Source organism: Macaca mulatta, chromosome 1 (assembly GCF_049350105.2).
Source record: "Macaca mulatta isolate MMU2019108-1 chromosome 1, T2T-MMU8v2.0, whole genome shotgun sequence".
Classification (NCBI taxonomy): domain Eukaryota; kingdom Metazoa; phylum Chordata; class Mammalia; order Primates; family Cercopithecidae; genus Macaca; species Macaca mulatta.
In genome coordinates, this window is record NC_133406.1 from 24,774,428 (window position 1) to 24,791,553 (window position 17,126).

The 17,126-nt window shown below is 41.5% G+C and overlaps 1 protein-coding gene across 2 annotated transcripts in view; it reads left to right on the forward strand.

Annotated features, from left to right (window-relative positions):
• Positions 1–1,410: 1,410 nt before the first annotated feature.
• The window catches only part of POU2F1 (POU class 2 homeobox 1), a 185,023-nt gene continuing 169,307 nt past the window's right edge, over positions 1,411–17,126 (forward strand). The window contains exon 1 of one of the 2 annotated variants that reach the window (XM_001088884.5): positions 1,411–1,688. In XM_001088884.5, coding sequence (XP_001088884.2) covers positions 1,628–1,688 — 61 coding nt within the window. In that variant the 5' untranslated portion in view covers positions 1,411–1,627. The remainder of the gene's footprint in view (positions 1,689–17,126) is intronic. The other variant, XM_028850084.2, reaches the window with a different exon arrangement.

Below are 17,126 nucleotides of genomic sequence, written 5' to 3' on the forward strand. Positions count from 1 at the left end.
TACAGGACGGTCTAATTATTTGGTTCAAACACTCATACACACACCCTAAAGCTTAATTACCACGAATAAATCAATCCCACCCCCAAATCGTTGCCTGTCACTGACCATAGCTTTAACTGTACTTGCACAGTTAAAGGAGTTCAACGAGCATGCTAGAATGACTAAAACTTTAGCCGTTAAAATAATTGCTCTCACTTGGAAATCAGTTTTGTTTTTAAGTGTAGAACCGACAATTCTACCCAATTTAAGCTTCAGTCGTATCTCTCAAGACAGATTAACTAGAGCTGATTTAAAAACAAAAAACAAAAAACAAAACTTTGCTTACCATGAAATACACCTTTCTTTTTATTCTGAAAAAACAAAAAACCAAGCCTAGAAAAACCTTAGGGCTTTAAGAATTAGTAAAATAATTAGACCTGGGACTTTGTCCAGGGAATTTCACCATTTAAGATAAAACTCAGCAACATTTGCTACCAAGAAAGATACGTGCAACGGGAAACCCTTCCCCAATACCATATTTACTGTGAGAAACACAGTAAAATAAAATTCACGATGAAGTTACGGTTGATTTCGACATTTTTATTAGTTATCAGCTTACTGCTAGGTTTTAAAAGGTGTTCCAAGGCGGGAAAAAGGAGGGGAAAGCCTCAGAAGATGGGGTCTGTTTCGATCGAGGGGAGCGGCGTCAGAGGGGCGTGAAGGCAGAAAGGAAGGGTAGGACGGAAATTAGCGACTTAATAAGACGCCTAGTTGCCGAGGTAGCCAGCTGGGCGTTAGAAGCAAGTAGAGCAGAAGAGATTTAGGGCTAATTAAAACAATCACAGGACACTCCCCCTCGCGTTTGCCGGGGCCGGGTCTCCTGCATTGGCAGAGCCGGGGGCGGGGATTAGTTCGGATTCAAATTTAAAGCGGGAGGCCCGCGTGTGGCTCAGCAGGTGTCTCATGCCCGGCCCCCGCTGCGGTCGTTTCCGCCTCTACCTGCCCAGAGGGCCGGAAATTACCTAGCGAGGAGCGGCTTGTCCATTGTTGCCAATGTTTCAACTGCGCGGAAAGCCTGAAGAAAGTACGGGGCACAGGGCACGCGGGCCGCCCACTGCCCCTCCACGCGGCCCCACGCTCCTGGCCGCTGTGCTCCTTGCCCTGCATTTACAATGCCACGGGCCACTGGGGGAGACCGGAGCGAAGCCGGGAGGGAAGCAAAGCGGGAGGAAAAGGGAGAAGTCTTAAGACATCACAAACGCCCATGGCACTATATAATCTGGTTCCGAGCTAGAGGGAGCGCATGCGCCGGCCACACTTCAGGCGCGTGGAGATAGGCGCGCATGCGCAGAGCCGAGATGAAAAACGAAGCGAAGGGGTGACGGGCAGATTGAGGGCGCTGCTTTAGCTACCGAAAGGCCACAGCGGCCCGAAGGCGCGTGCGCAGAGCGCGGGACGGGGGTGGAGCTCTTCTGAGGGGGCCGGGGCGAACAGCGCCGGCCTCGCGCGCCCCCTGGCGCGCGCCCGGGGAGAGGAAGGAGCGGGAGGGGGCGGAGAGGAGGGAGGAGGCAAGCAGGGCGGGAGGGGGGAGGGGAGGCAGAGCGAGGGAGGGTTTATCGACCGGGCGATTTTGGTTAAAATATTCAAAATGGCGGACGGAGGAGCAGCGAGTCAAGATGAGAGTTCAGCCGCGGCGGCAGCAGCAGCAGGTAATCATTACAGCATTTTACATATTCATATTCATACTCAACCCCGGCTCCCGCTGCCCCCCCCGCGACTTAGCATAATTTATTAGTACTCAGGATTATTATAATTAACGGCGGGGAGATGGGGGGCCGGGGAGCACGGAGCCCCCGCCGGGCGCCGAGCGGAGGGGGAAAGAGGCTCGGAGCGGCCAGGCGGAGGGGGAAGACAAGGGGCAAAGGGGGCTGCAATCCACCGCCCTCCTCCTGCCCCTGGCCCACCCCGCCGCCGCTGGCCGCTCGCCGCCCGCCGCCCGCCCGCCGGCACCGGCCCTCCTCCTCCGCCGGCCGCCGCTGCCGCCTCCTAGCCGCCTTGCCCGAACCCGAGCGGGTCCGCGGCGGGGCGGCGGGGCCGGGGCAGAGGGAGAGGACAATAAAGACATTTTACATATTCATAGCTGCTGGGCTGGCGGGGCGCAGTGGGGCGCGGGCGGGCGGCTGGGGCCGAGCGGGCGCGGGGTGGGGGGCGTGGAGGGGGATGGAGGCGGCGGCGAGCACAATGCCGGGGAGGCGGCGGGGCCGGAGCGGACCCCGGCGGCCGGACACCCGCACGCGTCTTCCCCCGGGAGCGGGCCCGGGCGGGGGGGCGCTGCCCGCCTCGGGGGGCGGCCCTCAGGGCAACCGGGGGTGCGCGCGGGGAGAGCTCCCTGCCCGCGCCCCGCCACCGCACGGGGGTCCAAGCGGGGCTGAGCCCGGGGGTCACGGCCCCAGGCACCTCGGCCGCGCCCCAGTGGTCCCCGGTGTGGTGGCCTGACCCAAGCCAGGCCTGCTCTCTAGGTGGGTAGGGGTGAGCGGTCGTGGGCGCTAAGAGGTGGCCTGGGGCGGCGGGGGTGGGGAACCCGCGCAGGGGTCTGCGTCGCCCCCCTAGGGGGTGGACTGGGTTGGAAGGAGTCCTTGGGGCAAGTTCCTTCCGAGGGGATGTCCTCTGGGGCGGTCCGCGCGCCCCTGGCCGGCGGCCGGCAGCCCCTTTGCGTCGTCCGCCGGGGCTTCGCGGGCGAGTTGGGCTGGAGGTGCCTGGCGTGGTCTGACCTCCGTCTCCCTTTGCCCCTCCCCGCTGCCCCCCCCACGCCGCTCCCCACACCCCTTGCGCCTGACCGGGACGCACGGGGCGGGTGGCCCTCCGGGGCCTCTCGCTCCGAGGCCCTAGAAGCTCCCAGAGGCCTCCCGAGAACTTGGATGTAAAGGGCTGCCCTCCTGCCCCAGAATGGGCTGGCCTGACAAGTTGATCTCGATTTCCTCTCTCCTGTTGGGAGTCGGTGGGGAGGGACGGGGATCCCCCTCCCTTCTTCTGTGGCGGTGTTTTCTCGCTGGGTGCTGGGTCGTCTTTACTCTCTGCTTAGCCGAACCTCTTCTCATTTGAATAATGTCTAATTCGGGGAGGTTTATATTATTGAAATGGCCGCCTGGCTTTCCCCGCCTCTCATGTTTAGTAATTCAGACCTTTAATAACAGCCACTCACAGCCCAACGCCGTGTTTATATTTTACATTCGCCCCATGTGCTTTTGTGGTTCGATATGATTCTTTTTTTTTCCTTGGCAATCCACAGGGCTCTGAGATCAAACCCAGGCCGTGCTGGGAAGAGAGGGGGAAAGCTAGGCCTTGGCTCCTCTAGCAGTTGCCTAGGCCTCATGTTCTGTGCTGCTTGATTTATTTACTAATAACCAAAATGACTACCTCCACCAACTTCCACACACTTTCCCCTCCTCCGCGGGCAAAACAAACTCTCTTGGGGCTTTACTAGCATTAAAACAGCTCATAGCTAAGTATCAAGTCTGATATGGTTTGTTTTCTCTTAAAAAGACTTTCTTATAGTTTGCAGTAGTATTGGGCCTAGGGGGAAAAAATCTGTCCTGTATTTCATTTTCAGAGCCTATGAAATTTATTTCGGTTTAATCCAAATCACTTAGTTTTGGGGATAGGTACCCCGCTTGCTCCCCACCCCCATGTTAAATACTTTAAGGCTTTGTAAAGATCTGCAGTATTTGTGAAACTGAGACATTTTTCTTTTCCTCTAAGAGTTGTGGAGTAGCTAAATATTAGAAATTCCAATTAACACTTTCATAATTTCTTGCTGTGGTGCTCCCTTTCGAACATCTTCATTCTTATTTAAAATGGAGCTGACGTAAATTTTGTGCTTTCATTGTCATAGACTTGCTTATTTTAATTGTAGCATTACTGAAAACAAAAATGGGGTTATGTTTTCTTTGAGTATTTGTGTCATGGTTAAATGAGTGAAAAAAGAAGAATAAACACAGGCATTGTGTTTACCCTGATCTTGGAACTTATTCTCCCAGCACACCCGCCCCTCTTCTTTAAGTTGTCAGAATTGATTTTATGTTTTATCTAGACTTAGGACAGTTGGCCTGTGAGAGGCAGGTTAACTTTTACTGTTTAGAGGAAACAGTAATTTTGATTTTTGGTCTTTCCTGGGGTAAAATTTTCTTTAACATTTTTATTTTGTGTCGGGGTGTGTGTGAGTGTGAGTGTGACTGGTGTTGTCTCTCATTGGTGGATGTTTACCGCTGCATAGTTGAGGGAAGTATTAGAGGACTGGGGTTTAACACTAATGTGTTAAACCTTTGAAATTATGTTAAGACATTTTTGTGAGTGGCTAGCTGTGTATTTTGTGGGACATTGGTCTTCAGCTTAATGTGTAACAAAATTCTAGGTTTGATGGACTAAACGCAAGCTAATTTCAGATAACCAGTTCTCACCATTTTTCTTCTTTCACTCACAGTAGGCAGGCCCTGAATGCAGCAGGAAAAAAAAAATCTGTAGCTTTTAAGAGAACCTTTAGGTGAATGACTGCTTCAGAGACCTGAAGTATGAGGTTGGATGGACAAAAAGCAGTAATATAATTTCATGCCTTAAATAGCATATGTTTTTGCACCCGATTCCCAAGATGTGGTCAAACTGATGATGTCATTGGACAGAGGACAAGGTGCAGTTAATTTGATTTATTGTCCTGAGGTGAAGCGTAGCAGTGAAGCCTTCTCATAGGGAAACCATTTATCTCGGGACAATTTCCTTTATAGCTGCAATTTAACCACTACTGAGGCCGTAGTTATTTTATACAAAATGGTAAACCGTACATTGGATTTTACAAATAAAATTTCACTGTTACAGTTTTTGTAATACAGAAAAGGACGGATGTTGTTTACTGGCCTTATATTTTGGTTCACTTTTAGTGCTATTGTAAAAATTCATTTCCTCAAAATTCTCAAATGGAGTATTTGGGTTTTAGATAAATATAATCATAGAAGTGACCCACTTATTTTAGATATGTTTGTTGTGGTCCCCTAAACTTTTGTAAGAAACTGTGTTTCTTAATCAGAGCATGGCTTAGGCTAGTGGAGCGACCATTTGCCTTGGAATCCATTTCAGTGAGTAATGAGGGCTATGTATTCTTTTAGGTGGAAATGATAATGTTGAAAATAAGGTAGAATACTTACAAGAAAGCATGTGCTTTGAAAACAGTTTTTTTTAAATTCAGAATTCTTTTTGGATTTATCTTAGTTTGGACTAGTTTGTTCATTTTCTTTTGATTGATTAGTGATTTTTAAAATTGTTCCATTGCAACATAGTGGTTGCACTTGGAATTTTTGACATATTAATAGATTTTCTTGTAAGACATTTCTCTATTTTTAATTAGTTTATTTTAAGGTGATGATTCAAATTCCGAAGAATGTGATAAAATTGTTGTGCTTTATTTCTAACTTGAATTTGTGATCCAAATTTGATAGAGTATTTTAGGTTACTTTTGAACCCACATGAGTTTATAACCTGCCTGTCTCCTTTTACATCTGTCAAGTAGCTTCCTGCGTATTTCTAGGAAATCCATTGTCACTTTCTTCTTTTTTTTTTTATTTTTTTTTCCCAGACAGAGTCTTGCTCTGTCTCCCAGGCTGGAGTGCAGTGGTGCGATCTCGGCTCACTGCAACCTCTGCCTCCTGGGTTCAAGCGATTCTCCTGCCTCAGCCTCCTGAGTAGCTGGTACTACAGGCATGCACCATGACGCCCGGTTAATTTTTGTATTTTTTGTAGAGGTGGGGTTTCACCATGTCAGCCAGGCTGGTCTCGAACTCCTGACCTCAAGTGATCCACCCGCCTCGGCCTCCCAAAGTGCTGGATTACAGGTGTGAGCCACCACACCCGGCTCATTGTCACTTTCTTAATTCTCCCACCTATTAATTATAATGATACTTTTGAATCAAGGTCTTGAAAATTCATGTGACCGCTGACCAACTGTTTTTGATTTCTAAAGGACTGTTCTGCTTCCAAACCATTACTGTAAGAGTAATTTTTAACCTCTTCCCTTAAATTAGTTTGTAATTCCTTTCATTTTGTCATTGTCAAAAATCCCAGTAGACAAGGAAAAAATAAATAGTGGCTATTATTCGGGTTTAAATGAATTCAGGTGTAGTGTTCTGCCATATTTTAAATTTACTATTCTCTGCATCAATAGGTAGTATAAAGCAGTATAAATATAACGTGTTTCATTGCTGCCTTAGTTTGAAATAATTGTCAATCTGCCATTCATCTAGTTAGTGGATTTTGGAGTAAGTTCAGGGCTCAAAATGTTACATTGCTCTTCTCAAGCCACCGAAGATATTTAATAGAGCCTTGACTATCTTAGGCAGGTGGTTCTAAAATAACAGAAGTGGAAATTTGAATGTTAAGTATTTCCTATTAAAAATTGAAATATTTGACCTGTTTCTTGAATCTGTATTCCTTCATCTTGAATTTATTTGTGTTTTTTAAGTTGGTCACTCATTTTCATGAATGTTTCCTTTGTACTTGAAAGACTGTAATATTATGTAGTAGTGATTGCCTTGCTGTTACCGGCTATTTTTGTTTTTTTTTAATGTTGAAACCCCGTAGTTGTAATCTTTGCATTAGTCTTTCAAGCACCATTAAAAATAATGTTGTGTGACTCATTAATTTGCCTTTATATAATTGTGTTAATTACACAGTTTTTGTGATCGGTAAAGACTTGCTATGAAGCCTGATTTTAAGCAGGAATGTGTTTTTCCTAGTGAAAGTGATTGCATTTGAATTTAGAACTATTCAAATAATTTGTGTTTAGGGAACAGACCAAGTCACAGATAAAACATGCCCCCTTTTGGTCACCCATGTTCTTCTTTCTGATCCCTCCTTAAATGCTAAATGTCTGAACAAACGTACTTACTATTTCTTGGGCATTAGAGTTGAAAGTTGTCGATTTGATTCAGTGACATATGTGCTTTCAATTTCTGTACCCTTTCTGCATGAATTTTTTCCTTTTCCTTTTTTGGGGATAACTTTGGGTCACCATTTTGCTTAATTCTTACTGTGTTGCTTAAAGGATGTAAATATCTTTTTGAGTGGTTGAAAGGGATAATAATTAAGGTTCACAGAGAATAGCAGTTTCCTTATGCATCTTTTGCTGGACATTTTTGTGCATTATTGATATTTCATAAGTAAAGGTAGTTGAATAACTGTAGATTTTAATTCTTCTTAGGAATAAATTGGTTTGTTTGTACCGAAGTATTTCTGTGTTCTAAACAGGTGATGAGCTCTTATAAACTGTTTCAGCAGTAATAACAATGGAAACAAAAATAGCATGAGTGGAGCCTGATTTGAAGATGCTCCTTGCATAGAGTGCATATGGTTATGGGGTACTGTTGTGTTTTTACTATGGGGTGTGAATTTTTTGAGCACTGATATGTTTGTATACTCAATGACTATTAGAGCTCTTTTGTTTTGGGTTTTATTTATTTATTTACTTTTTTTTTCCCAATTAAGCAAATACTCAAGTTTTCAGTGTTGCCTACATTTTGCTGACAGGACTAGTAATTGAGCAAAAGAGGAATCGGCAAACCTCTAGATTTATCAGATTATCTTTTATTTATTTATTTTATCTTATTTTTAATTTTTTTAAGGGACGAGGTCTTGCTATGTTGCCTAGGCTAGTCTCAAACTCCTGAGCTTAAGCAGTCCTACTGTGGCCTTCCAAAGTGCTGGGACTACAGGCATGAGCTACCACACCTGGTCCAGATTTCTTTTAAACTACTGGAACTCCTGGACATTTATCCGGAGAGGATACATTATACTAACTTTTTTTTAAAAGCCAGTGTTCACATTGCACAAAGCTAAGTGTAGTAGCTTTACTAAGTCTTCAATATTGAAAGTCATAGCAAGTGCAGTTTATCACATTATTTTTCATAATTCTTTGTAACTTTATATTTTTTATGTGGGAATATAGAAATGGTATATGAAATTAAATCAATAAAATAATAATTATTATTATGGCAGGGTTTCCCCCCTCTATTGAACTTTCTCTTTGCAATAGAAGATATAAACAGGAATGGCTGGAAAATGAACAATATGCTGTGTGTTAAAAGACTCATTTGTGCTTAAACATATGATCACCTTAATGGAGTTGCACTGATGCCTAAAGGGAGTATATTTTTATATGGATAAGTGACTTAGGTGTTGTCTTGTTTTAGTACGCTTATTTTAGTGGTCTGCTTAATGAAACAATACAGCCTTTTTTGGCTGATTCATATCGCAGCAAGCAATATTATAATTAATGTTTTAAGATAGTTACCATCCTAGTTTATAAAGGGTATCTGCTATGTACCTGGTCCTATGCCTGTAGTCTTTGGGCATAACAAGGAAATATGACTGCTGCAGAGGACTTGGTATGTTTACTTAAGCAGGAAAAATTGAAAAACAATGTATGTAATTACGTATTAAAATATGTAACAGATAATGAAGATCGGAGAATAGATCAGGGTGTGTCCAAGTTTGAAAGAGCCAGAGCATCCTAGAATATATTATAGCTGGAAGGTAATTTAGATATAATCTTTCCTAAAGCTTTTGCTTCACAGATGAGGAAATATTCTCACAATGATTTAGTGACTTGCCTGCAGTCACTTAACTATTCAATAACAGATAAGAACACAAGACTTCTGACTGTCTCCCACCTCCCAGTCTCTCCTCCTGCCCCATTGCTGTCGGTCAGAGAAGGCTTTGTGTAGAAGGTGAGACTTTTAAACCAAGCTTTAAAAAAAGGGACTGATGTGATAAAAATGATAGGAGTGATGTGGTGGTGTGCAAGATGGTTTGAAACAGGAAGGGAGAGATTAGATCCTTAGAAACCATTATATAGAGGTATTTGGTTTATTAACTAATTACTGTAGGTGCTACTAGAGATACAAACATAATTTAAAAATTACTTGACCTCAAGAGACTTTCAGTCTAATGATTTATGAAATAAGCTGTGATAAAGGTGTTGAGGATATTGTCCAATTACATTACATGGAATAAGGACCTTTGGGAGGAATTCTTGCCTGGTCTTTACAGTAGAAACTGTTTGTTTTTAGTCTTATGGACACTGAATTGTCTAATTGACTTAGTTTCCTTTTCAAATCAAACTACAATGTTTAGGTCAAATTATTAACCTGAAAAGCACATGCATAGGCAATTATGTTTACATTTCTGTTAGCCTGATTAGTAGATCCGTTTTTTGTCCATACATTTGTTTAGTATTTCTTTTATTGTTTCCATCTTTAAACTCTTTTTATCTTGTTTTATGTGGGCCACCTTACATCCTTTCTGGAGCAAGGCAGGTATAAATAACATTACCATAACCGTGACATAATGATAGTGTCTGTATTTTTATAGTACTTTAAAATTTATAGCCACATTCTCATTTTCATTACCTCAGTCCTTTCAGGCAAGCGTTACTATACCCATTTTATAGTTGAGTAAAATAAAACTCAGATTAAGTGACTTTCTCAAGGTCATGTGTTTTTATAAGCGTTAAGTGTGGGTAACAGCAAGACTTCCAGGTTAGCAGTTATTTAGGCTGTGTATTAAGGCACTTTGGGGCTCTATTGTGGAGAGCTCTGAATCCTTTGTGTTGGTGTAAGAGTTTGGATTTTATTTGCTACGCAGCAGGAAGTCACTGAATTTTTTTTTTTAATTTTTTTTTGTTGTTATGGACAGTGCCATGATCAGAGCCCTTAAAGTGTTTAGCAACTAATTAGATGCAAAGAGATGATCAAGATTTTGAATTTAGGTTATCCAGAAAAGAGTAGTACCATAAGCAGATGTAGCGATATTGGGAGAAGGAGCCGTTTGGGGAGTAAGTCAGTGGATTCACTTTGGCATGTCATGTGAGACATGTTTGGGTGGGTGGGTCTTATTAGGTTGTAGATTCCTTGTGAAAATTGAAAATTTTTTAGTGAATTAAATGATAAACATTAATACTAGGTTTGAGATGCTCATGCCACTGTGCGTGTGGACTGAGTATTGAATCTGAACATTGTAAATTCTAGATATCTTATTTTGGCTTTGGCACTGTCTTCTAAGGATATTTCCTTCAGCAATACGATGGTGATAATACCAGTGTTAGAGGGATGCTGTGGGGAGTAACAAATTGATAGCAGAAGCATTTTTAAAGTAACTCTGTAATAGTTTTTCTTACATGAGCACAGGAGTAAAATCAGGAATTTTATTACTTGTGCTGCTGTAGAGAAGCAGAAGCTTTAGCAGCTGATGGATTCTGTGGGGCACCTGACTGTAGGCTGTTCATTTTTTGGAGCAGCTAGCATCTTAGGAGGAATGAACACTTCTAGTACTCTTCTGAAAACTTTATACGATGGAGGTGTTGCATTGAAGCAAATACAGACTTCCCTTGATTTCAGGGCATTCTGTTATCTAGCCCCCACCCTTGCCTATGCATTCTTATCTTTACTACTTCCTTAAATAGCATGACTCAACAATTCCACCAAGGAAGTTCCCTTATTCTCCATTTCTACCACAAATACAGCATATTATCAGATTTTAATTTTTTAAGAAATCTCCCTAAAATTTGAAGATCTGTCTTGGGAGGATGGCTATAATTTATCCTGAGACTTGCCTGAGACTTTCTCACATTACCATCCTCGCAACCTCAATCCCAGTTTGAGACACATGACCTGAAAGTGCACCTAGTGTTTTAGTCAGGTCAGTGTGTGTGGGACGTTGTGTGTAAACCTTTACTCACACTTTTTCCTCCATTGGAAGGCCATAGTGTAAGGTATGGTAGAGTGAAAAAAAGTACTGGGTATTCAGAGACCTGGCTTCTCTATCACTAATTAGCTTTGTAACTTTAGGACAAGTTACTTCACCATGCATTTTTTAAAAATTACATTTGTAAAATAAGGGATTTCAAACTTGAAACTTTGGTGTTCTTTTTTAAAGGCAAAAGTGGAGCTGTTCTTATTAAAATTGGACGTTGGAGCAAGAAAGCATTTTTTGCCTCCTTTCCACAGTAGCTCTTGAGGCACTTTCACAGGATCCTTAGGACTTCTGCTGGTCATGACTTGAAAACTTTTGTCCTTGTTTATCTTAAGGGACCTGTCTGTCCATTTCTTTATCTCCACAAATAGCCATCTGTCAAATCTGAGCTCCTGTCATACTTTCTCTGAAATTAGCACTTAATTTGTGTTCAGTTACCCAATTCAGCACTTCGTTATACACAGTCCTATTTTCTTCTGTAATTGATTATTAAGTAAATCTTGTCCTAAGAGCTTTGAGTGCAGGAACATACTGGTAGGGACAGAGTAGGCCTAGACATTTAACAAATAATGAATGCTTGGTTGATGGAATTAGTGGTTCTCAATCTTTGTTGGGACAAGAATCACCGTTGGAACTTTTTCAACATGAGAAGGCCCAATTTCTAATACAGTAGAGGTCTGAAAATCCGTACTTTAAAAAAGCTCTAGAGGTGATTTGATAACATTAAATGATTACTTGTTGCACTTCAAGATTATTTATTGCTTAACATACCTTGAATAATGGTTTTCAATTAATGCACCAGAACGGCCCTATACTGGAAAGACAGACTGAGAATTAGGAGACTTGGTTCCTTATTCTGCTTTTAGCATGAACTATAATAGCTTTCTGATCCTGAATAAATCACTAAACTTTTCCAACCCATAGGATTCTTACTGGTAAAATTATGGACTGGGCTAGATAAATAGTTTTCATACTTTTTTTTTTTTTCTTTTTAAACTAGAATTATTCAAAAACATCTTTTGGGTGAAGATCAGTAAATATAATAGGTATTTTGATCAGTTCGGCTTACCTGAGCATTTATTAAATATATAGAACATGATAAGCTTGGTTCTGTCCTAGTAGGAGAGCTAAATTTTATGCAGTGGGTAGTACTGAAGATGGGATTTAGACTTTAAACTTGAAACATCCTATTAGAATGCGAATGAACAAAGGTAGTAAGCTTATCAAGAATTGTGGTATTCAGTGTGAATAAAAACTAGATTATGATGAACCAATATGGCCAGTTTTTTCATTCATTTAATTCAACAAATATTTATAGAGCTTCTGCTCCTTATAATGTACTGAGCACAGGTGATAGAATAATGAATAAGATACCGTCTCTGTCCTCTCAAAGTGTATATTGGTCTATTGGAGAAATCATATATTAAATAACACTGGTCATAGTTTAATGAGTAGAATATGGGAGGTTTGAAGTACTCCAGGAGCATAAGGTGGGGACTGCTAATCTGGACAAGAGGATTTGGGAAGGGGCTCTCTGAGGATATCATGTTTACACTTAGATGTGAAAGATGAATAGGAATTTATCAGTTCAAGGCCTGGGAGTGAGAAGTGGAATTGAACATGTTCTGAGCAAGGGGAACACTATGCAGACATCTCAGACATCCCTCATTATACACAGGGGCATACTACAAGGGGATTGGTTCCAGGATTCCCCACCCGTGCCCGCCCCTCCCCACACCAATATCAAAATCTGCACATGCTTAAGTCCTGCAGTAGGCCCTGTGGAACCCGAGTATGTGAAAAGTGTGCCTGGGCCCTGGGCCTCAGAGCCCCTGTGAATATGAACTGTTTGCATGCCATGAATTCTGTATTTTTAATTTGCGTGTGATTGAAAAAACCTGATTTAAGTGGACCCACACAGTTCATACCCATTTTGTTCAAGGGTCAGCTGTGCAATCACGTGCTGCATAATGACTTCTCAGTCTATGGACCAGTATACAATGGCAGTCCCATAAGATTATAACAGAACTGAAACATTCCTATCTCCTAGTAACATTGTGATGATCCTGACCCTGTGTAGGCCTAGGCTGATGTCTGTGTTTGTGTCTTAGTTATTAACAAAAACATTTAAAAGGTAAAAAATTAAAAAATTTAAATAGAAAATAGCTTATAGAATAAGGATATAAGGAAAACATTTTTTAATACAGCTATACAATATGTTTGAAACTGTTACTATAAGACTCAAAAAGTTTTTAACATTTTTAAAGCTTATAAAGTAAAGTTACAGTAGGCCCGGCGCAGTGGTTCGGGCCTGTAATCCCAGCACTTTGGGAGGCTGAGGTGGGTGGATCACCTAAGGTCAGGCGTTCAAGGCCAGCCTGGCCAACGTGGTGAAACCCCGCCTTTACAAAAAATACAAAAATTAGCTGGGTGTGGTGGCACACGCCCATAATCCTAGCTCTTTGGGAGGCTGAGGCAGGAGAATTGCTTGAACCTGGGAAGTGAAGGTTGCAGTGAGCTGAGATCGTGCCACTGCACTCCAGCCTGGGTGACAGAGTGTGAGACTCCATCTCAAAAAAAAAAAAAAAAGTTACAGTAAGCTAGTTAATTTATTATTGAACACAGACATGTTTTTCTTATAAATTTAGTGTAGCCTAAGTATATAGTGTTTTTAAAGTGTACAGTAATGCCATAGGCCTTCACATTCACTGACTCTTCATTCATTGACTCACCCAAAGCAACTTCCAGTCTTGCAAGCCCATTCAGGTAATGCCCTCTACAGGTGTACCATTTTTAAATCTTTTATACCATGTTTTTAACTGTACTTTTTCTATGTTTAAATATTTTTATTTTTTAATTATTTAATTAATGAATTTTTTTTTTTTTTTTTTTTTTTTAAATTTTAAATAGGATCTCGCTCTGTCACCCAGGCTGGAGTGCAGTGGTGTAGTCACAGCTGACTGCAGCTTCTACCTTCCAGGGCTCAGGTGATCATCCCACCTCAACCTCCTGAGGAGCTGGTACCACAGGCACACGTACCCATGTCCAGCTAATTTTTTTTTTTTTTATAGAGACGGGGTTTTGCCATGTTGCCCAGGCTGGTCTTGAACTCCTGGACTCAAGCAGTCCTCTTGGCTTGGCCTCCCAAAGTGCTGGGATTACAGATGTGAGCCACTGTACCTGGCCTAGGTATTTTTAAATACACAAATACTTACCATTGTGTTAGGATGCTTGCAGTACAACAGTAGAATAATATGCTGTACAGGTTTATAGTCTAGGAGCAACAGGCTATACCATATAGTTTAGGTATATAGTAGGCTATACCATTTGGCTTTATGTAAGTACATTCTGTGATCACACAATGACAAAATCGTCTAATGACATACCATTGTTAAGTGATGCATGACTGCACGTACAATTCTTGAAACTAATGAAAACACAGAACTTTCAAAGAACCAAAGTTCAGCATAGCTGATTCGGTAAGAATGAGATTTAGCTGAAGAGCCGAAGATGATTTTCAAATTATGAGGCTATTTGCATGATCTTTGTACTTTTTAGTGACAAGTCCACAGTTGGAAATTGTGGATGAGAATCCATACTTTTCAATAAATACATTGATTCCTAGTAACAACAGCAATAAAATTTATCAAGTTTTTGTGCCAGTTATTGTACTAAATGCTTTACACGCATTTATGTTAATTACAGTGACCCCCATGGGGGTGTATATTGTTACCCCATCTTTTAGGTTAGGAAACCGAGGCTTAAAGAGGCTAAGTGACACACCTAGGTTTCTGTTTTGATTATGGCAGTAGGCAGTTAAGATCATCAGGCTCTTACCCATTAATTTCTGCTTCAAGCCAGTAGAATGATGAAAAATATATCAAGTGGAATTGGGATTGCAGAATTTCCACTGTTAGGATCTATAGATTTAACAGCTGTTATGCTGAGTTTAACCTCGGTGCTTTGTACAGTTCCCAGGTCCAGATTGTGTGCTCTAGAATCAAGTGTGCATTCTTATCTCTGTATTGCATTTTGGAGACACAGACAATTGAGTATCAGATCTAATGTTAACTTAGCTTTCAGGATTTCTAGGTGCTGACTGTGTTTTTGAAGTTGGTTGTATGCAAACTGCTGATCCTGGAAACCCATAAATTCTGAACATTTTGGGTTTTTGTTAAGAATTGTATTTTAGGGTAGGCATGGCGGCTCATGCCTGTAATGCCAGCACTTTGGGAAGCTGGGGTGGGAGGATTGCTTGAGACCATGAGTTTGAGACTGGCCTGGGCAACATAGCGAGACCCTCTCTCTGCAAAAAAATTTAAAATACTAGCCAAGCGTGGTAGTACTTGCCTATAGTCCTAACTACTCTGGATGCGGAAGCGGGAGGACCTCTTGAGCCCAGGAGTTCCAGGCTGTGATGAACTGTGATTGTGCTACTGTACTCCAGCCAGGATGGCAGAGCAATACCCTGTCTGTTAAAACAAATATATGTGAAACTGAAGCTAATTGCACATGTTAACCTTGGGATAATTTTCATCTGGAGCAGCATTTATATTTTTTTGTCACCCAGTTGGTGAAATAGAAAATTAGGATTTACTTTGTTTACATGTTATTTTGATAAAAACATAATTTAAGATATTTCAATGTTCTCAAATGAGTTGTGACTTAAAATTAATATGCAAGCAAATTATGCAAAAAGGTGGATTTGTTTACCGCTTTTTACCAACCACTTCCTTTCCCCCCTACCAAGCTGTTACTAAACTAAGGCTGTAGCTTTCAGTTGAGGAAACATAACACTTGATTATTGTGTCTAATGAGAAGTCAGCTATTTCATGGCGTTGGTTTCCAGTCATACACACCTTGTTTAATCATGCCCTGCATCACCTTATTGAGTTGTTAATGCTGTTTGTTTCTCAATTTTTCTTTTACACTACATTCATTGCTAAGTCCCCTCACTTTCCTCTTCATAGTGCTTTCCCTCCCCCCGAGTGCTTGCTGCTTCATGCTCTGGCCAAGGAGAATGCTGTTTTGGCAGACTGTTTTATACATGAACACTCATATGCCAATCATCATTATTTAGAAAGGAATTGTTGAAAAAGCTCTCATGTTATGAGTGACATCTTCAACATCACTATAGTCTAAGATAAATTACCAATTTATGAGTGTTGCTGGAAAAAATCATGGTATGATTTCAGGCGATTAGACTATAGTGGCAAAACCATTGCCTGGTTATGCTGTTGGAATCACATCTTAGTAGTTACATAATGCTATCAGGACCAGTACGAGACTGGTTTGGTGATTGAGCCCATTTCCTGGGATTTGTTCCCATGTGTTGCAGGCAGATGTCCACGTTTAGATGTGCATGCTTTTGTCATGCATGTACACATAGTTTTTAAAAAAGGAGTCATAGTGCATATCCTGTTATATACTTGCCGTTTTTCCCCCATGGCTCTCTATTCTTTAGTTCACCCATTTAAATAAACATTTTAATGAAATTATGTTCTTTGCAGCAACATGGATGGAGCCGGAAGCCGTAATCCTAAGTGAATTGATACAGGAACAGAAAACCAAATACTGGTTTGGGCTCTTCTGCTGGAACCTAGTGGAGGAGGCTAGTCCCAAATAGTAGTGTCCCAAAAACTTTCTTTAACAGAATATACACATTAAAAAATTTTGTACATGTTGTCAGGTTGCTTTTAGTACCACTCTGTATTTTTTATCTACAGTATTAATGGTGTCAGTTTCTCCAGCACTGTTAACTATTAGTCTTTTAAATTTTTCCTATGTTGATGAAAAACACCTCATTGCTTTAATTTTAATGTTTTTACTCAAGTTGGACATCTTTTTTTTTTTTTTTTGATAGACTCTTGCTCTGTTGCCCAGGCTGGAGTGCAGTGGTGTAATCTTGGCTCACTGCAGCCTCCACCTCCCGGGTTCAAGCCATTCTCTGCCTCAGCCTCCTGAGGAGCTGGGATTACAGGCACCTGCCACCATGTCTGGCCAATTTTTGTATTTTTAGTAGAGATGGGGTTTCACCATCTTGGCTAGGCTGGTCTTGAACTCCTGACCTCTTGATCCACCTGCCTCAGACTTCCAAAGTGCTGGGATTACAGGCCTGAGCCACCACGCCCGGCTGACATAAATTTTTATTAAATTAAATCTTACTAAATTTTATTAAATATAAAATATTTTATCATTGAAAACAAAAATAAATCATTGTTTTCAAATGTACAACAATGATTTATTTTTCATGTTTTGGCCATTTCAGAATACTTGTAGTTTTCCTGAAAATTTCTGACTTCTTAAATATTCTCTTTCCATGTGTACCTGACCCACCTCCTTCCCGGCAGCTAATT